At 37.5% G+C, this 16,149-nt stretch overlaps 1 protein-coding gene across 1 annotated transcript in view; it reads left to right on the forward strand.

Annotated features, from left to right (window-relative positions):
- Nucleotides 1-523: 523 nt before the first annotated feature.
- CCDC141 (coiled-coil domain containing 141) overlaps nt 524-16,149 on the forward strand; it is a 181,520-nt gene continuing 165,894 nt past the window's right edge. Inside the window, exons 1-2 of the mRNA XM_055308600.1 lie at nt 524-669; nt 3,081-3,203. Of these exons, the coding sequence (XP_055164575.1) occupies nt 568-669; nt 3,081-3,203 (225 nt within the window). The 5' untranslated portion in view covers nt 524-567. The remainder of the gene's footprint in view (nt 670-3,080; nt 3,204-16,149) is intronic.

Below are 16,149 nucleotides of genomic sequence, written 5' to 3' on the forward strand. Positions count from 1 at the left end.
TTAGAAAGCAAATTAACCTAAAATTAGAAGCAATCTGTGGCTTAATCCCAAAATACATATTAGCACTTATTTTTAAGGTACATTTTGGGGGGCTTTCTTTGCATAAGGGTGACTTGAAAATCTTGCAAAGATATCCATCTTTGCAGGTCTAAGACTAGCTGGTTTCAAAGTCTACCCTAGCTATATAGATTCAATGGCAAAACTAATTTGGGTTGTCAGGATGTAATTTTTTTTCCATTTGCTATTAAACATCAGCTGATAGGCAGAGAGCTTGAAACTGCCCTCCCCGTTTAAGATAATGGCAAAAATATCAGGCACTTAGTGTTACCATACCAGGGGTGTGGCGATTCTTTCCCATTCTCTTCTCTCTCTCCCCTCTCATGATAAACTCAATGGGGTTGTCTATTTTTAACCTCCTGTTCTTTCCTTTTGGCAGAGTCATCAGTGTGAGCTGAGCGCTTTCCCTGAATGAATCCAAGTAACCCCAGTGATTGTCTTCTGAAATGACCAGCAGACACACATCTGTCCAGAGGCCGTCCAGAGTATAAATTCTGGTTCTGAAGCACCATGTCCAGCCAAGGAAGTCCTGGTGTGGGGTTTTCTACGACAACAGTCAGTTCAGTAGCTGTTCAGGCTGGGGACTCCAAAATTGTGATAGCTGTCATAAAGGTAAGACAACTTTCTTTTTTTTCTCTGTGGCTGTTGGCTTTTTGCAGGGTGTTGATAATCCTAAAGAACATTCCCACACAGTCAGCAGCACTCACCATATAGAAGATAGCGCACGTACATCTTACTGCTTTCTTAAATTGGCAGCTAAGAGAAACCTCTAAGTTTCAGCTACTTACTACAGTTTCTCTTTCAGTTAGTCAGAAAACATCTATAGCAGCTTAATTAAAACAAAAACAAAAAAAACGTTACCATGTCCTTTCGATTTGATTTTTAAAGGCAAAGTACTCATGACCACAAGTTTGTAGGTTACCAGGCTGGATAGTCAATTGGACCTGTGAAATGTTCGTGATTTTTGAGAGTGGATATGATGGAGGAAGGAAGAGGACAGTCGCAGTAGATATGAGGTGGCACTATTTCCAGCATGATGAAGAACAGACAGGAGACACCTAGTAGGAGGCTCTTATATATGCCCTCTGCGGCCTTACTTTTGATGTGGTAAAGGCACTGGTAAATCGTTATCACGTTTTGGGGGGAATGAAGACTCTGCCAGCGAAAGCGCAGAGGCATGCGTCAAATTTGCCCTTAACAGCAGGAAGTTGAAGCCACTTGCAGCTTAAGCTATTGCATATTTTACATCAAGTAATTCGCTGATTTGCAAAGAAAGCCACATACCTTTAGGTTGAAGAAGACATCCATGATTTTATTTCCTATGAAAGTGTCTTGCAAAAACCCCTGAAGCATTATGCTCGGATTTAGACAAGTCACCACCTCAGGAATGCAGTGTTTAATGAGGGAACAAGGCAAACAAGCTGGTGCTCACCAGCCAGTTACTTTCAGGACCTCACCAATCTGAGTTGAATGATTTCTCTGGCTTAGAAGCCTAGACTGAGACCTGTTTAATTTAACTTAATTGCTGCAAATTTTATGTTAATATGAAAATTTGTAACAGGAAAGCAGCACTTGATACCAAGCAAAATGATTCACTCTAGAAGCACTGAATGTAAAATGTTCCTAGCAATGTGATTCCTAGTGCTCCTGAGCCTTAGCCCCATGTAAACAGCACCTCTACTGATTCCCTTACCCTGAGTCCTTTCAAAGGCAATAGGTAGACGTGGAAAGAAACCTGGAGCAGAAATAGCAAAAATTGATAATTTGCATGTAATTTTATGATGCTTTGAGTCACTAGAAATTTCAGCCATGAGAGAAAAGGGGCAAACTCCTTGTTTTCAAAAAGTTAACTTTTCTTTCCCTCAAATAGGAAATATTTCTGAGAGCAGGAAGAGGAATAATATGTATGGGATAAATTATAGGATAATCAGAGGTCAACTGATAGTGCAGGAAAAAAAAACCCTAAAATTACGCTGGAAGTACTTATTTTAACTTGACTGAACGTTCCCTCTGACTACCCTCCATAGCTTCTTTAACTCACTACTGTTCCAAATAAAATAAGCCTCATGCTTCTAAAGGAATAGAAGTGTCTGTGTCTGATCCATATGGATTTGTTTCCAAACCATTTTAGGGCACTAATGATCTGGACTAGCCACATGTTTTTGTTTGTTTGTTTGTTTGTTTGTTTCATTTCTCTTCAACAATTTGCTTATCCATGTGCACATGCCTCTTAGTGGTTCCTCTTGCTTAATCAGTTGTTGCTTCTTAGAAAAGCAATTCCCCAGGAAATGCAATGGTGAGTTATATCTTGGAGCAGTGAAAGTGTCCTACGTGAGGAAAACAATCTGGCTGCATTCATACGGCTGTTGTCACATGCATCAATTTTATTGACATTCTCATACATACTTTATTGATTACTCAACAACAAAAGTTGGAAAATGTTATGTTTTTACTTTACTACTATAAGATAAAAATCTGTTGCTTCATCTGCTGTTTATTCTTCCCAGTTGGACCAGCAAGGTCAATGTAAAAACACTAATCAGACTAAATAGCATTTATAAAACCTTTCTTCTTTGGTGAAGTTTGCATCCTATTTGCGCAGGTGCAGTTTCACTATTTTTATGGAATTCTGTGAGAGAAAATATACAGTTGTGCAACATGTTCTGTAATTTTGTCATATTCAATAATAATACTCTCTTGTATGTGTTCTTCCTTTGGGAATTTTTAACTTAAATAGAGTATGCCAAAAATAAATAAATAAATACAGTATTCCAAGAGAAAATAATTTACACTAAGAGTAAAAAAAAAAAGCCAATAAGGCACGGGTATTTATTAAAACTGTTATATTTCAATTTAAGTAAGCCCTATCTCTATAGAAAAAATAAATTGTTCACAGTATAACTGAAACAAAAAGAAAGGAAGGAAGGAAACGAGGAAAAAGAAAGAAAGAAGGAAAAGGAGAAGGGTAAAGAGGAAGAAACAAGAAGAACTGAAAGTGCATTTTATTTCATTTTTATTTATAGTGTGGCAAGTGGGTACAACTTCAACTGGCCGAATCACAACCCAATCTTCTAGAAATTGGTAGCAGTCAAGATGAAACCAAAAAACTTCTTCATGATCATGAACTTCTTTTGGCCAAGCTCAAGGTAAGATATTAAAATGTGAAGCAGATACAAATTAAAAAAAAATGAGAAGCTATTTCTTATACTTCCTCTTGATTTCTCTGACATCACTGGCCTATGGCCATTGTAACACAGTGCCATATAGATAATGGAAAACCTCTATCCATAGTTATTTATGAGCAAATCCCAGCATTAGAGAAAAGTAACAAGATTTTTAAAAAACTTTCCCTAATGTGATAGAAAATATGGAGTGATAATATTTTCACTGTGGAAATATAACTAATTTTTTTTCCTGGCTGCCTCAGTGAAAAAAAAATTCCATCATTTTTCCATTTCATCTATTATACTGTCAAACTTTCTGTTGTTAACAATACCTGCTGGCAAGAATAATACAGAAGCTTATTTTCCCTCTGTTGAGCTGTTGAAAATATCTGATTTTGTATTTAATATTAAGAGTTCTTGAAACCAAATAATAATTTTAGTAAAATCAGAGTTATTATTCCATATATGTGCAGTTCCTTAGTTCAGAATCTAAAAATAATATTAGCTTGAGATTACCAGATAAGGTATCGAGTCAGGACCTGCTACATAATTTGTGGGGCTCAGTGCAAATAAAAGGTGCCCCCTGTTCAAAAAGCAAGAAAAAGGTTTTTCTTGACCTGTCACATTGCATTTCATCTGCTATTTAATGTCTGTCTCCTTCATGCATGGGGTACGTGCTGGGCCAGTGCACACCCTCACAAACTCTGAGCCCCCCGCCATAGCTCATTGCACAGGGTGTGGCCTGGCTCCAACCTTTTCCTAGCTGTGACCTGGCCCCCCCACCCCAGGGCAGATGGCAGAGGTCACTGAACAAGGGTGGGGACGCAGACAGGATACCTGAGACTCTCCTGGGAGGCAGGACCCCATGTGAGATAGGGCACCAGTCCCTCAGCACTTCCTCTGTTGTCCCAAGGGACTTTACTTACAAAACACCAATTTCTAAATCAAATTATTAAAAATTTCAAAACAGTGACAGGCAGAGTCACTTTAGACTCCAAGTGGTGTGTCCCCTTCTAAGAAAGGAGCCCAGGGATGCAGCCAGCCCTTATAGGTAGACTTTTAGGTAAGTGAATGTCTTCACTAAGATCAAAGAGGTTTGATTGAGCAACCAGTAATGACTCTATTTTTAGTGCTTCAACATTACTGGCTTCTGTGAACATCTAGGCTGGATTTTATACTTGCTTCCTGGATTTAGAAGCAGATCTAAACTGCATCTGATATATACAGACCATGTTTTTCTGACTGCACAGTAGTAAAAGCAATTGGGTATATCAGCCTCGAAAGTTGAAGAAAACTTAGTACTGAAAGAGAGAGCCATTTTTTTTTTAAATTTTTATCCATTTATGACAGTCACACACACAGAGAGAGAGAGAGGCAGAGACACAGGCAGAGGGAGAAGCAGGCTCCATGCACCGGGAGCCCGTTGTGGGATTCGATCCCGGGTCTCCAGGATCGCGCCCTGGGCCAAAGGCAGGCGCCAAACCGCTGCGCCACCCAGGGATCCCGAGAAAGCCATTAAATCCAAAATTTAGTCTCCTGTTTAGGCAGCTCCTTGCTCTGGGCTCTGGGCTATCTTTCAAAGAAGAAATCCTTGGCTACCAGGAAGTCCTTTGTATATAAGAAAAAAACAAATCATGATGTGAAAGAGCATTGAACCAGGAATCAACAGATCTGTGTTTTAACACTGATTATACCACTAACTCATGTAACTCAGCTAAAAATTCAAAGTCTTGCTGCTGCTGCTACACAAATAAACTGAATTCCATGAATTGTAGAAACCCAAGACTTCCTCGAAATTCCTGCTCATCCTCAGAGGTTTACTTTCTCATGGTCTCCTGTGTCCCCAGCATCTTCTTAGATACCTGCCAACTGTTTGTGCTGAAGTTAACTTGGACTTGAAACAACATCCCTTCCCCTGTTTCCACTAATAATTCATGCCCAGCCTGCATTGCAGGTCTATTAATGAAATTCGGGGAAGCTCATGGAAGTCTGGGTCTCACAGACTCCCTCTCTTTTCTCCCAACCCTATTTCTGTCCAGGACCACACAACTCCAGAGAGAATGCTGTCTTAGGCAAAGCAGTACAGCTCCACAGCAACTATCACTAAATTTGCATACCTAAATCCATCCAGGAGCTGGGGGTGGGGTTGGGTGGGAAAGGCTTCCCATTTAACAGGATCCATCCTCAGAAGATGCTTGTGGTTCTAGATTCCAAAGTCCTGTTGTCCTTTTATGCCAGTCTTCTGGATGGACTACCCTTTGGATTTCAGGCTCTTTAACTCTAAAATGAAGGGAGAGGATAGATCAAACAAAGCTTCATCTCTATTGTGGATCTTACCATAAGGTGCCATGGGATCATGGGGCCATTCTCTTTCTGTGTGTGTGTGTGTGTGTGTGTGTGTGTGTGTATCTAAGAACATGAGGTCCCAGGTAAAAAGGCCTTTTGGCTTCATGTAGGCCCCTAGCCATTACCTCTTTATGTCCCTTTCCCATACCCTCCCTGACCCCCCATCACTATCTACTTAGGCACCCAGCCCCAAAAGAAATTTTAAGTAGTAGAATCATCCTCCAATGTTATTGATTTTAAAGAAGAAATCAAGAAGTCTGAAGTCTGTTCTGGATTTGTTGACAAAAGATTTCTTAAAATAACGAAAAGGTAAATTCCATATTGTAGATATATAGATCAGGAATTTAACCAGTTTATTAGCTATTATGCTGTCAATGTTGGCATAGCTTAACCTGTAGCACAAAATTATTGGATCCAAGTTGGTTTTAATATGAGCTTTTTGAATGGTAAGAACATTAATAGTTCAATAAGCCAATAAATATTTAATATTTACGTTCATTCCTGTCCTTTTCCAATACACAGAGCCCTGCAATTCATTCTAATTATAAAGAAGAATGCTGTTTAAGGGGTATTGAGAGGGTGTAGGGTTCAGTGCTGAGTCTACTCTAATTTGGACACTGCAGTTAGCCTCTCTGGTATCAGGTTCTTCATTTGAAAAACTATGATAAAAGCAGTTACCTTCCAACACCTAAAAAGGGAAATTTGGGGGGAGAAATGCAATGATATATGTATTATACCTGCTGCTTTTAAAAGAAAAAGTGGCATAATTGTTCTTTAATAATTAATATATCAGAGTAATTTGGATATTTAATTAGATAGAAAAGCAATGTTCTGCCTCCATTGAAAATTATCTCAAATTCTAGTAATTTAGATTAAAAGGAACATTTCTGGAAATGCAGAATTTTTATGAGTTTTCTAATATTGTTAAATGTCTATACCCTGAAGATATTATTTTCCTTTCAACAGTATAGGACTTAATTCCAGTGGAATGTCTAGAGAAAAAATATTTCCCTATTTTCAGTGATGAAAACATAATTGTGTGGAAAAAACATTAACTCCCAAAAGGCATCTAGATTCCCAAACCATACTCAAATTACTTCTAATGAGAAAGAAGAAATTCAAGAAAGGGGAGAGATTTAAGTCAGGTAAAGACTTGCTTATGGCTGCTCTCGACGTTACATTTCTTTTTTCTTTTTTTTTCTTTTTCTTTCTTTCTTTTTTTTTTTCGACGTTACATTTCTAAGTGGTCCAGGAAGAAAGAGGAATTGGGAGTACATTAGGGATGTTTCTGAGAATGTTCTCCTCAGCATCTATCTTGCAACTAACAACATTGCTATTGTCCAAAGGAATGATACAAACCAAATAAACTTCCAGCCACTGGCTCCTGTATTTGTACATATACAATATTAGCATTCAGTGAAGAATGACCTTTTAGAGTATAAAATACTAAATTTCACCTCTGATTTGACTCATAAATCTATTAGTTCCCTGATTCTGACTAAATTTCCTACCCAGTGAGTACTTATTTTTGTCCTATTTCCATTTACTTAGCTAGAAATGAATTCATGAGAAATAGTCAAAATATATTAGTAGTAAAGCTAAAAGTCTTATTAAAATTTGCCTTACATAAGGAATAGCATGATTTTCCACTGTGAACTTGAATACTTACTAAGAATGTAGTTAAAAATTTTTTTATTGTACTAAAATATTATAACATAAAATTTCCACTTCATCCATTTTTAAGTGTACATTTCCATGGCATTAATTACACTCAAAAGTGTACAACCATCAACACCATTTCCCAAACTTTTTCTTCACATCAAATATAAATTCTGTACCTATTAAGCAATGACTCCTATTCTTGACTTCTCTGGTAACCTCAAATCTACTTTCTGCCTCTACAGATTTGTCAATTTTAGGTGCCTCTTATAAACGGACTAACTCTATAATATTTGTCCTTTGTGGTGGGCTTTATTTCACTTAGCATATAATGTTCTCAAGGTTCATCCACATTATAGCATGTATCAGAACTTCATTCCTTTTTATGAATGAATAATATTTCATTGTTCGGATATACCACATTTTATTTATCCATTCATACTTTGGTGAACCCTTGGGTTGTTTCCACTTTTTAACTATTATGAGAAATTCTATGGTGAACGTTGGTATACAAATATCTGAGGACCTGTTTTCAGTTATTTTCGGTATATTTAACTTTTTGAAGAAACATCAAAATGTCCTCATAGCAGTTGCATTGTACTACATTCCTACTAGCAACAACCATGTGTTCCAATTTTTCTACGTCCTTGCCCAAATTGCTATTTTTTGTTTTAGGTTATAGCCATTTTACCATGTGTGAAGTGGTACCTCATGGTGGTTTTGATTTGTATTTCCCTAATGACTAATAATGTTAATCCCCTTTTTATATGTTTAGACAATCATGTATCTTCCTTGGAGAAATGTCTAGTCAAGTCTTTTGCCCATTTTAAAATCAGGCTGTTTATTTTTTGTTGTTGAGTTATCAGAGTTCTTTATAAATTTTGAATATTAATCCTTTATATGTTTTAGATATTAATCCCTTATCAGATGTAGGATTTGCCGACATTTTCTCTCATTCTGTGGGTTGTTTTTTCACTTTCCTGATAAGGTCCTTTAAGATTGAAGAATAAAGTAAATCCGTGTGACTTAATTGTATATGTTTACACACTAGAGAAAATTTTACAGCATGTATGTTGAGAATGTGATGGAACCCTTTAGGAGGGTATTGGAAGAGGAATAATTTGTGTTATATCATCTGCGTCATAGCAGTGTTTTACTCAAAATGTTTATGTCATATAGGAAATCCACGTTCTCCCTTGCCTGATTTTCCTAGAGACCCACAAGTTAGAAAATTCTACTCTCTCAGAAATTCTAGTCTACCAGATGCTTTCACCCATCTCTCCAGATTCCCTACAGAAGCAAGGGGGGCTATGTTACCTGACTGGTGAGACTAGAGAAAGAAGTGGCTGCCATGAGGAAGCCAACCTCAAGGTCTCTCACTGCAGACCCTGTCTACCCATGGGCTATTTGCTGCTTACTCTACTGCTGCTGGCCTGGTTGGAAATCCCTGCCTGGCAGAGGCTGGGTCACAATCTCACCTTCTAGGGCAACTAAATGTGTCTCTGCCTCAGACTCAACTCTCTTCAGAGGCAGGTCCCAATAACTAGATTTTAGGGAGAATAAATGGAAAACAAAATCAGCCTATCCTCTGGTCCAGTTTTACTGGTAATGAGGGCAGATACTTTGATCCATATCTCGCCTTGATGTCAGTTTTTCAATTGATTTGTAATTTTGAGGGAGAGAGGTAAGATTAATTTGTACCTTCCAAATTCCGGTATTAATTTTTTTAAAAAAAATTTAATCCTAGTGTAGTTAACATCAGTGTTATATTAGTTTCTGGCATACAATATGGTGATTCAACAATTCCATATGTTACCCAGTACCCATCAAAATAAGTGTATTCTCAGTCCCCATCACCTATTTCAACCTATTCCACCACCAGCCTTTCCTCTACCAGCTGTTTGTTTCCTATAGTTGAGTCTGGTTTTGGTCTCTCTCTCTCTCTTTTCCCCCAATTGTTTGTTTTGTTTCTTAAATTCCATATGTGAGTGAAATCATATGGCATTTGTCTTTTTCTGATTGGCTTATTTTGCTTAGCCTTGTACTCTCTAGCTCCATCTATGTTATTGCAAATGGCAAGACTTCATTTTTAATGGCTGATTAATATCCTATTTTATATATACATACCACATCCTCTTTATCCATTCACCAGTTGATGGACATTTGGGCTCTTTCCACAATTCAACTATTTTTAAAAATTTATTAATTTTTTAAAGTAGACTCCATGCCCAGTGTGGAGCCCAGGGTAGGGGCTTGAACTCACAACCCTGAGATCAAGACCTGAGCAGAGATCAAGAGTTGGACACTGAACTGACTGAACTACCCAGGTGTTCCCATAATTTGGCTATTGTAAATAATGCTGCTATAAACAAAGGGGTGCATATATCCCTTTGAATTAGTGTTTTTGTATTCTTTGGGTAAATACCCAGTTGTACAGATTACTGGATGTAGAGTAGTTCTATTTTTAACTTTATGAGGAAACCCCATACTGCCTTCCACAGTGGCTGCACCAGTTTGCTTTCCCACCAATAGTATATGAGAGTTTCTTTTTTTCTATGGTTCAAGGGAGCTGTGTCTTAGAGTTGTATACATATAAAGTACCTGTCATATTTTTCACTGATCATTTTGAAGAAAATCTCTAAAATTAGGTAGGAACTATTCCTGGGAGAATAAGAGCTAGTAGGCAGTTTAGTTTTTCTCTTATACTTTTGAAAATGGAGAACTTTTTCCATTAAAAACCAAACAAACAAAAAGGACTCTTACAGTAAATGAAACAGTAAAACTTCCTAGTGATTTTCCCTACCTCACTTGGCTCTTTTCTAGTCTACAGGGTATTTCTTTTCTGAGATGTTCAGCTCTAGTAAGTCCTATGGAGGAATGGAGTGAAATGAAATTCAAATAGCATCCTTTAGATTGGAGAATGCCATGGATAATCTGATAAAATATTGTTTATATAACAGAAGTTGGTTTAAGAGAGAGTCTATGATAGTAAGCTTCTCAGATATGCAGTTAAGGCACATTAATATTGCAAAAATCACAAATAATTTGTTAGTAGTTCAGGCTAAGCAGTTCAGAGTGTGATTATATATAATGAAGTGTTGATGGGAGTTGATTTACTAGAGGGGAAGGAATTCAATAAATGGAACATTTTTTTAAAATAAATGGAACATTTTGTGGGCACAGAGACTGTAGAGTAAAAAAATAGGGAAGGGCAATATCTTATCCCTGGTCTTGGTTTAGCAGTTAAGGTTGGACTTGACCCCTTGACAGAAGCTCAAGGACCTGTGGGAAACATGAGGCACTCACCATATTGCTTTGTGGCTGAGACACCAAGTGACAAAGAGTTGGCAAGAAAGAGAGGCATCTTCCATATTTCTGTAGGAAACAGAGCATGGCTTGGTTATAGCAAATACTGATAACTTTTTTGAAACTTTAGAAGGACCCAATATCCAGGAAGATTATGGCAGATTAAAGATGGCCATAAATTCTTTGGCACTCCTCCCATTGAGAAGTGGGGTCTGTGTACATTTTCTTTACACTGGACTGACTCTTGGACTTCTTTGACCCAAATATTACAGCATAGATAATGCTGTACCAGTTTCCAGACCTAGCATCAAAAGATTGGCTGCTTTTACTTTCTATAATTTCAAATAGTCACTCTTGGAACTCAACCGACTTGTGAGGAAGTCAAGTAGCACTTTTGAGAGGCCCATGTGGAGAACTGAGGCTCCCAGCAACAGCTCTGGCTGAGATCTTGGGTAACAGCCAACCAACTTGCGAGTTATGTGAGTGAGCCATCTGAGCCGTCTTGGAAGTAGATTCTCCAGGCTTGGTAAAGCTGCCCAGCTGAACTGTGTGGAGCAGAGCAAATCTTCCCCACTGAGCCCTGCCCAAGTTGAGAATTGTGACCAAAGTAAATAATTTTTTTAGGCTACTAAAATTTGCAGTGGTTTGTCACACAGCAAGAGGTAACTAGAACAGAGTGACAGCAAGAGTGGCATTCTCTGGGGATGTTGAAGTCAGCACTCATGAACAAAAGGTACAGAAAGAAGAAAACAAGAATTTTCATAGGGAGACAGTTGAGAAATGGACCTGAGATTCTCTAAATGAAAGATGATGTGATTGTATTAATGATAAGCAAAGAGAAAATTCTGAAGTTTGTGAATGATTTAGTTTTGGAAAATTGAAAGCAGATTCAGAAATATATCTATTATAATGTTAGTCTGTTTAGCCTTCATTTTGGTATAGTTTCTTGAACAGGAGGAAAAGGTTTGTAGTTATAATTCAGCACACAGGGATATGCACAACACATTATGGGTATAGTGTGGAAAGAATGACTAACTGCCAGAGGATCCAGGGGAAGCTAGACAGAGAAAATGATATTTGGCTGTCCTGGAGATGAATATGAGTTTTCCAGATACCGTAGACCAAATTTAAAGGAAAAACAATAGACTAGGAGAAATATATTTGCAGTTTATATGAAAGGCAAAGGGTTACAATCCTTCATATTGGTAAGAGAATCAAATAATCCAATAAATCAATAAAAACATCTGATTCACAGCAGAGAGGCAAATCACCAATAAACATTTAAAGGGATGTTCAACATCAGTAAGATGAGAAGCAAAACAAAATAATAATAAAAAATAAACCATGATTCACCCTTAAAAATACAAGATATTTATAATACCCAATGACAGTGAGATTACAAGGAAAGGGCCATGCTACCATACTGTTGGTGGGAATTTGGACTGACACAATCATTTCAGAAACTAGCAAACATTCAAATGTAAAATGCTTACATTCTGTGACTCAGCAACCTCACTTCCCGGAATCTCTCCTTGGAAATGAGAGCACTCGTAAGAATATAGATATGAAAATGCTTTTGCTATGATATCGAGCATCTTTCCACATGTTCTTAATGGAATAATTTAACTGGAAACAAAACAATGACCCAACAATTGGGGAATATGTTTATAAATTAACCATTTATACTGATCATTTATAGTTTCTTTCATACTGTGGAAGATTATGCTGAGTCCCAGACTTCTTGTTGTGACGTCGGTAAACTCAACTCTTAGATGTTTAACCCAATGTTGGTTGAACTTTATGTTATTTGTCACCAAATACGTTCCTATTTGAAATCTGAGTCAAAAGTCAGGATTACAACTAGTATTTTTTTAAGATCATAGGCCTATAGTCTCCAAGTTGTTAATTATTTAGAAAACAGTGCTTCTTTAAAATATAAACCTACAAACAACATATTTCATTGAAAGTAGAACCCATAGTTCTTACTGGTTATCACAAAAAGGGTCTTGGTCTGAGATTTGGACTGACAGGACAAAACTCTGATGGTTTAAGAAATACAAATGAGGGATAGCAGAGATAAAATGGTAGTGCTGGACTCATTCACCCCTACTCTCAATCTTCAGTACTGCTGAGTTAGCTTCAATGTTAGGATAAAAATATCCCTTTTGCATTCTATCCAGATGGCAACAGATCCTTCTACTTTAGAAAAGACCCAAGTATTTATTGTACTTAATCAAGAATGCATCTTTTCTAAATATAGATTTTTGTCTTAGATATATTACACCATATAAATGTGTAAAACTCAAGAATTTTTCAAACGGCATAGCTATATCATTCTCATGACAAGTTCATCAAGCTTTTAGTCCTCAGGAGAATAAGGCAAATTTCTGATTCTTTGGTTAGCCCAGTCTCCCAAATTACCTGTATCCTCTGTCTCCCTCCTACCATATATTTGATGTTTAGGGATTTGAGTGAGATTAGAATTTTTGTCTTAAAAAAAATAGTATGAAAATGGAATAATGGTTCCAGTTCCAGGCAAGATGGAATAAACACCCTCCACCTTATCTCCCTTAAATGCAGCTATAAATGCTGGCAGATTGTGTGTATACAGAGGATGCTGAAAAGTAAGGGCTAGCAGGTAGATTAGGGAAAGAGATGGGAATCCCCAGAACCGCCAAATAGTAGTGTTGTTGTTTTCTTCCTCCAGTGTTGCCCAGCTTCCATTCACAGGCAAGTTGACACCCTGAAGTATGCCCAGAAGTGGATGGCAAGAGCTCCAGAAGAGTCTTCTCTTTCACATCTACGCAGTAGAAAAAAGGGCTTCCATGGGTCAGACAGAAAGAGAGGAAATACCAGGCTTTCATTTTTGTTTTTCTTTCTTTTTTTTTAGGTTTTATTTATTGTTTTATTTGAGAGAGAAAGAAAGGGAGAAAGCACACCAGCAGGGGGAGGGCGGAAGGAGAGGGGTGGAGGGAGAGAGAGAGAATCCTCTAGCAGACTCCCCGCTGAGTAAGGACCCTGAGGTGGGGCTTGTTCCCAGGACCCTGCGATCTATCGGTTTCTGAGCAGATGCTTAACTGACTGAGCCACCCAGGTGCCCCTGCTTTTTGCTTTTCTATTCTGTCTTCTCCAGCCCAGGCAATCCCCCAGAAGCAGCTGTGATGGAGAAGGTGAGGCAACCACGCAGGTGCCTAAACTGCTGAGTGGAGGAAGCCCTCTCTGACCAGAGGAATTATGGCTCAGAGTTTGCAGTGAATTTGCATTGCTTTTTTTCCTCCCTCTGTTCTCCCCAATGTTTGGTCTTGCAGATACAGTGATGGGAACTGCATGGCTGGGTGAGTTAACCAAAACTCCAGGTTTCCAGCCAGAGGACTAGTAAGGGAGCTTCCATGGCACAAATTTCAGGCCCTGAGTCAAGCCAGTGAAATTAAAGGAAGCAATCTCATCTTTCAACTCCATAACCCATATTTCCATAGATGGCTCTCTGATTTTCGTTTTTTTTTTTTTTTTTTTTAAATTTTATTTATTTATGATAGTCACACACACAGAGAGAGAGAGAGGCAGAGACACAGAGAGAGGGAAAAGCAGGCTCCATGCACCGGGAGCCCGACGTGGGATTCGATCCCGGGTTTCCAGGATCGCGCCCTGGGACAAAGGCAGGCGCCAAACCGCTGCGCCACCCAGGGATCCCATGATTTTCGTTTTAAAAAAAACTCACTCTGTCAGTAGACAGGGAGCTCTGAAGAACCAAAAACTCTTAAATTCAGTTTCATGGGATACTTTTTTAAACTTTAATTTTCAACTCAAAACATCCCAAGTTTTTACATAATTGAATTTGGAGAAACCCAAACCACCCAAGGCTATTGCTCACTGCTTTCTGAGAGCCTGAGGTTCTTTGGTTCAGTGATCCCATAGGCAATCATAGGCAATTAAACTTTTATTAATGTAGTGGGGAAAAAAAAAAACCCATTTTGCTAGTATGTTATACTTAGTAGAGGAGCAATAAATACCAATATATAATGCAAACCACACATGTAGCTTTAAATTTTCTAATTGCCACATATAAATTGTAGAGCATAAAATACTTACAGTAGAAAAGGATTAATATCTCGAATCAACAAAATTCCCACCTTATGAAATTAGAAAAATAAGAGCAAATTAAAATCAAAGCAGTCAGAATGAGGGAAAAAGTAAAAAGCGGAAATCAATGAAATTGTAAACAGGAAAACAATAAAGAAATAAATGGCTCTTTGAAAAGCTCAATGAAATCGATACGCTTCTAGCCTGGCTACGAAAGGAAAAAAGAGAGAAGACGCCTAAATGTTAGGCGGGAGGGATGAGGCAGCAAGGTAAACCCCACAAACATTAAAAGGATAATATGGCAATACTATTAACAACTCTATGCATATAAATTCAACAACTGGGGGATCCTGGGTGGCTCAGTGGTTTAGCACCTGCCTTTGTTCCAGGGTGTGATCCTGGAGTCCTGGGATTGAGTCCCATGTCAGGCTCCCTGCATGGAGCCTGCTTCTCCTTCTGTCTGTGTCTCTGCCCTTCTCTCTCTCTCTCTATGTCTCTCATGAATAAATAAATAAAATTAAAAAAATAAAAAAATAAAATAAATAAATTCAACAACTTAGATGAAATGAACCAATTATTTTAGGACCACAAATTGCCAAAACTCACCCAATAAGCAAAGTAAAAAGAAACAAGTGAAATTAATTTAATAATATGCTTGGTTCACCCCAATATATCACAAATTTTATCAAATAGCATGTAATCATTATAAAAATTATTTATGAGATATTGTATTTTTTGTATTAACGTCTTCAAAATCCAGTATATACTTCATACTTATAACACATAACAATTTGATGTAGCCACACTTCAATTAGCTAGTGGTTATCATATTGTACAAGGCAGATTTAGAGAATACAGAATAAACTCTCTGGGAATCAAAATATTTTATTATTATTTTTTTTTTTTTTTTTTTGCTCAGGAGAAGTCTGCTTATAACGAAGCCAACATATGTAGGGCCTGAGAAGGAAAATTATGAGATGAGATTTCTTTCAGGGACAAGAAGTGATCGAAAACCAGGCCAATTTATTTCCAATAGCAAGTATTTGAAAGCAGTTAATAAAGTTATTAGACACTTTCATAGGAGGGACTAGAAATATTTTTCCTCGTGTAACATTTTTAAAACTATATACATGTATAAATGTATTTGTGCATGTATTCAGTCACTATTGCAATTAATTTTACTGGAGAAAGTAATTTTTTCAAACGAATTACATAGGCATTTTGAAACAATGAAAAGAAAACCTTGTATTAATACAGTTTGAAAGACTGACCATAGAAGGCAGTAATTAAACTGTGAATTGTTTGGTTGTGAGTTCTGGAAGCATTATTGCATTTCAGTAATAATTTTATATGTAATTAATTTGTTCATTGTTTTTCCATTGCTCAAATATTGCTCAGTGGACTTCTTATGGTTTTGTTGCTTAATGGTGATAATAATGTGGGAGACAAATGCAATCCAAATTCTAAAATTACCCGAAGGGATTCTGTGGTAGGATTAATATTTAAAATACAGCCATTGCCAGATAATATATGGAAA

Source organism: Nyctereutes procyonoides, unplaced genomic scaffold (genome assembly GCF_905146905.1).
Source record: "Nyctereutes procyonoides isolate TBG_1078 unplaced genomic scaffold, NYPRO_anot_genome, whole genome shotgun sequence".
Lineage (NCBI taxonomy): Eukaryota > Metazoa > Chordata > Mammalia > Carnivora > Canidae > Nyctereutes > Nyctereutes procyonoides.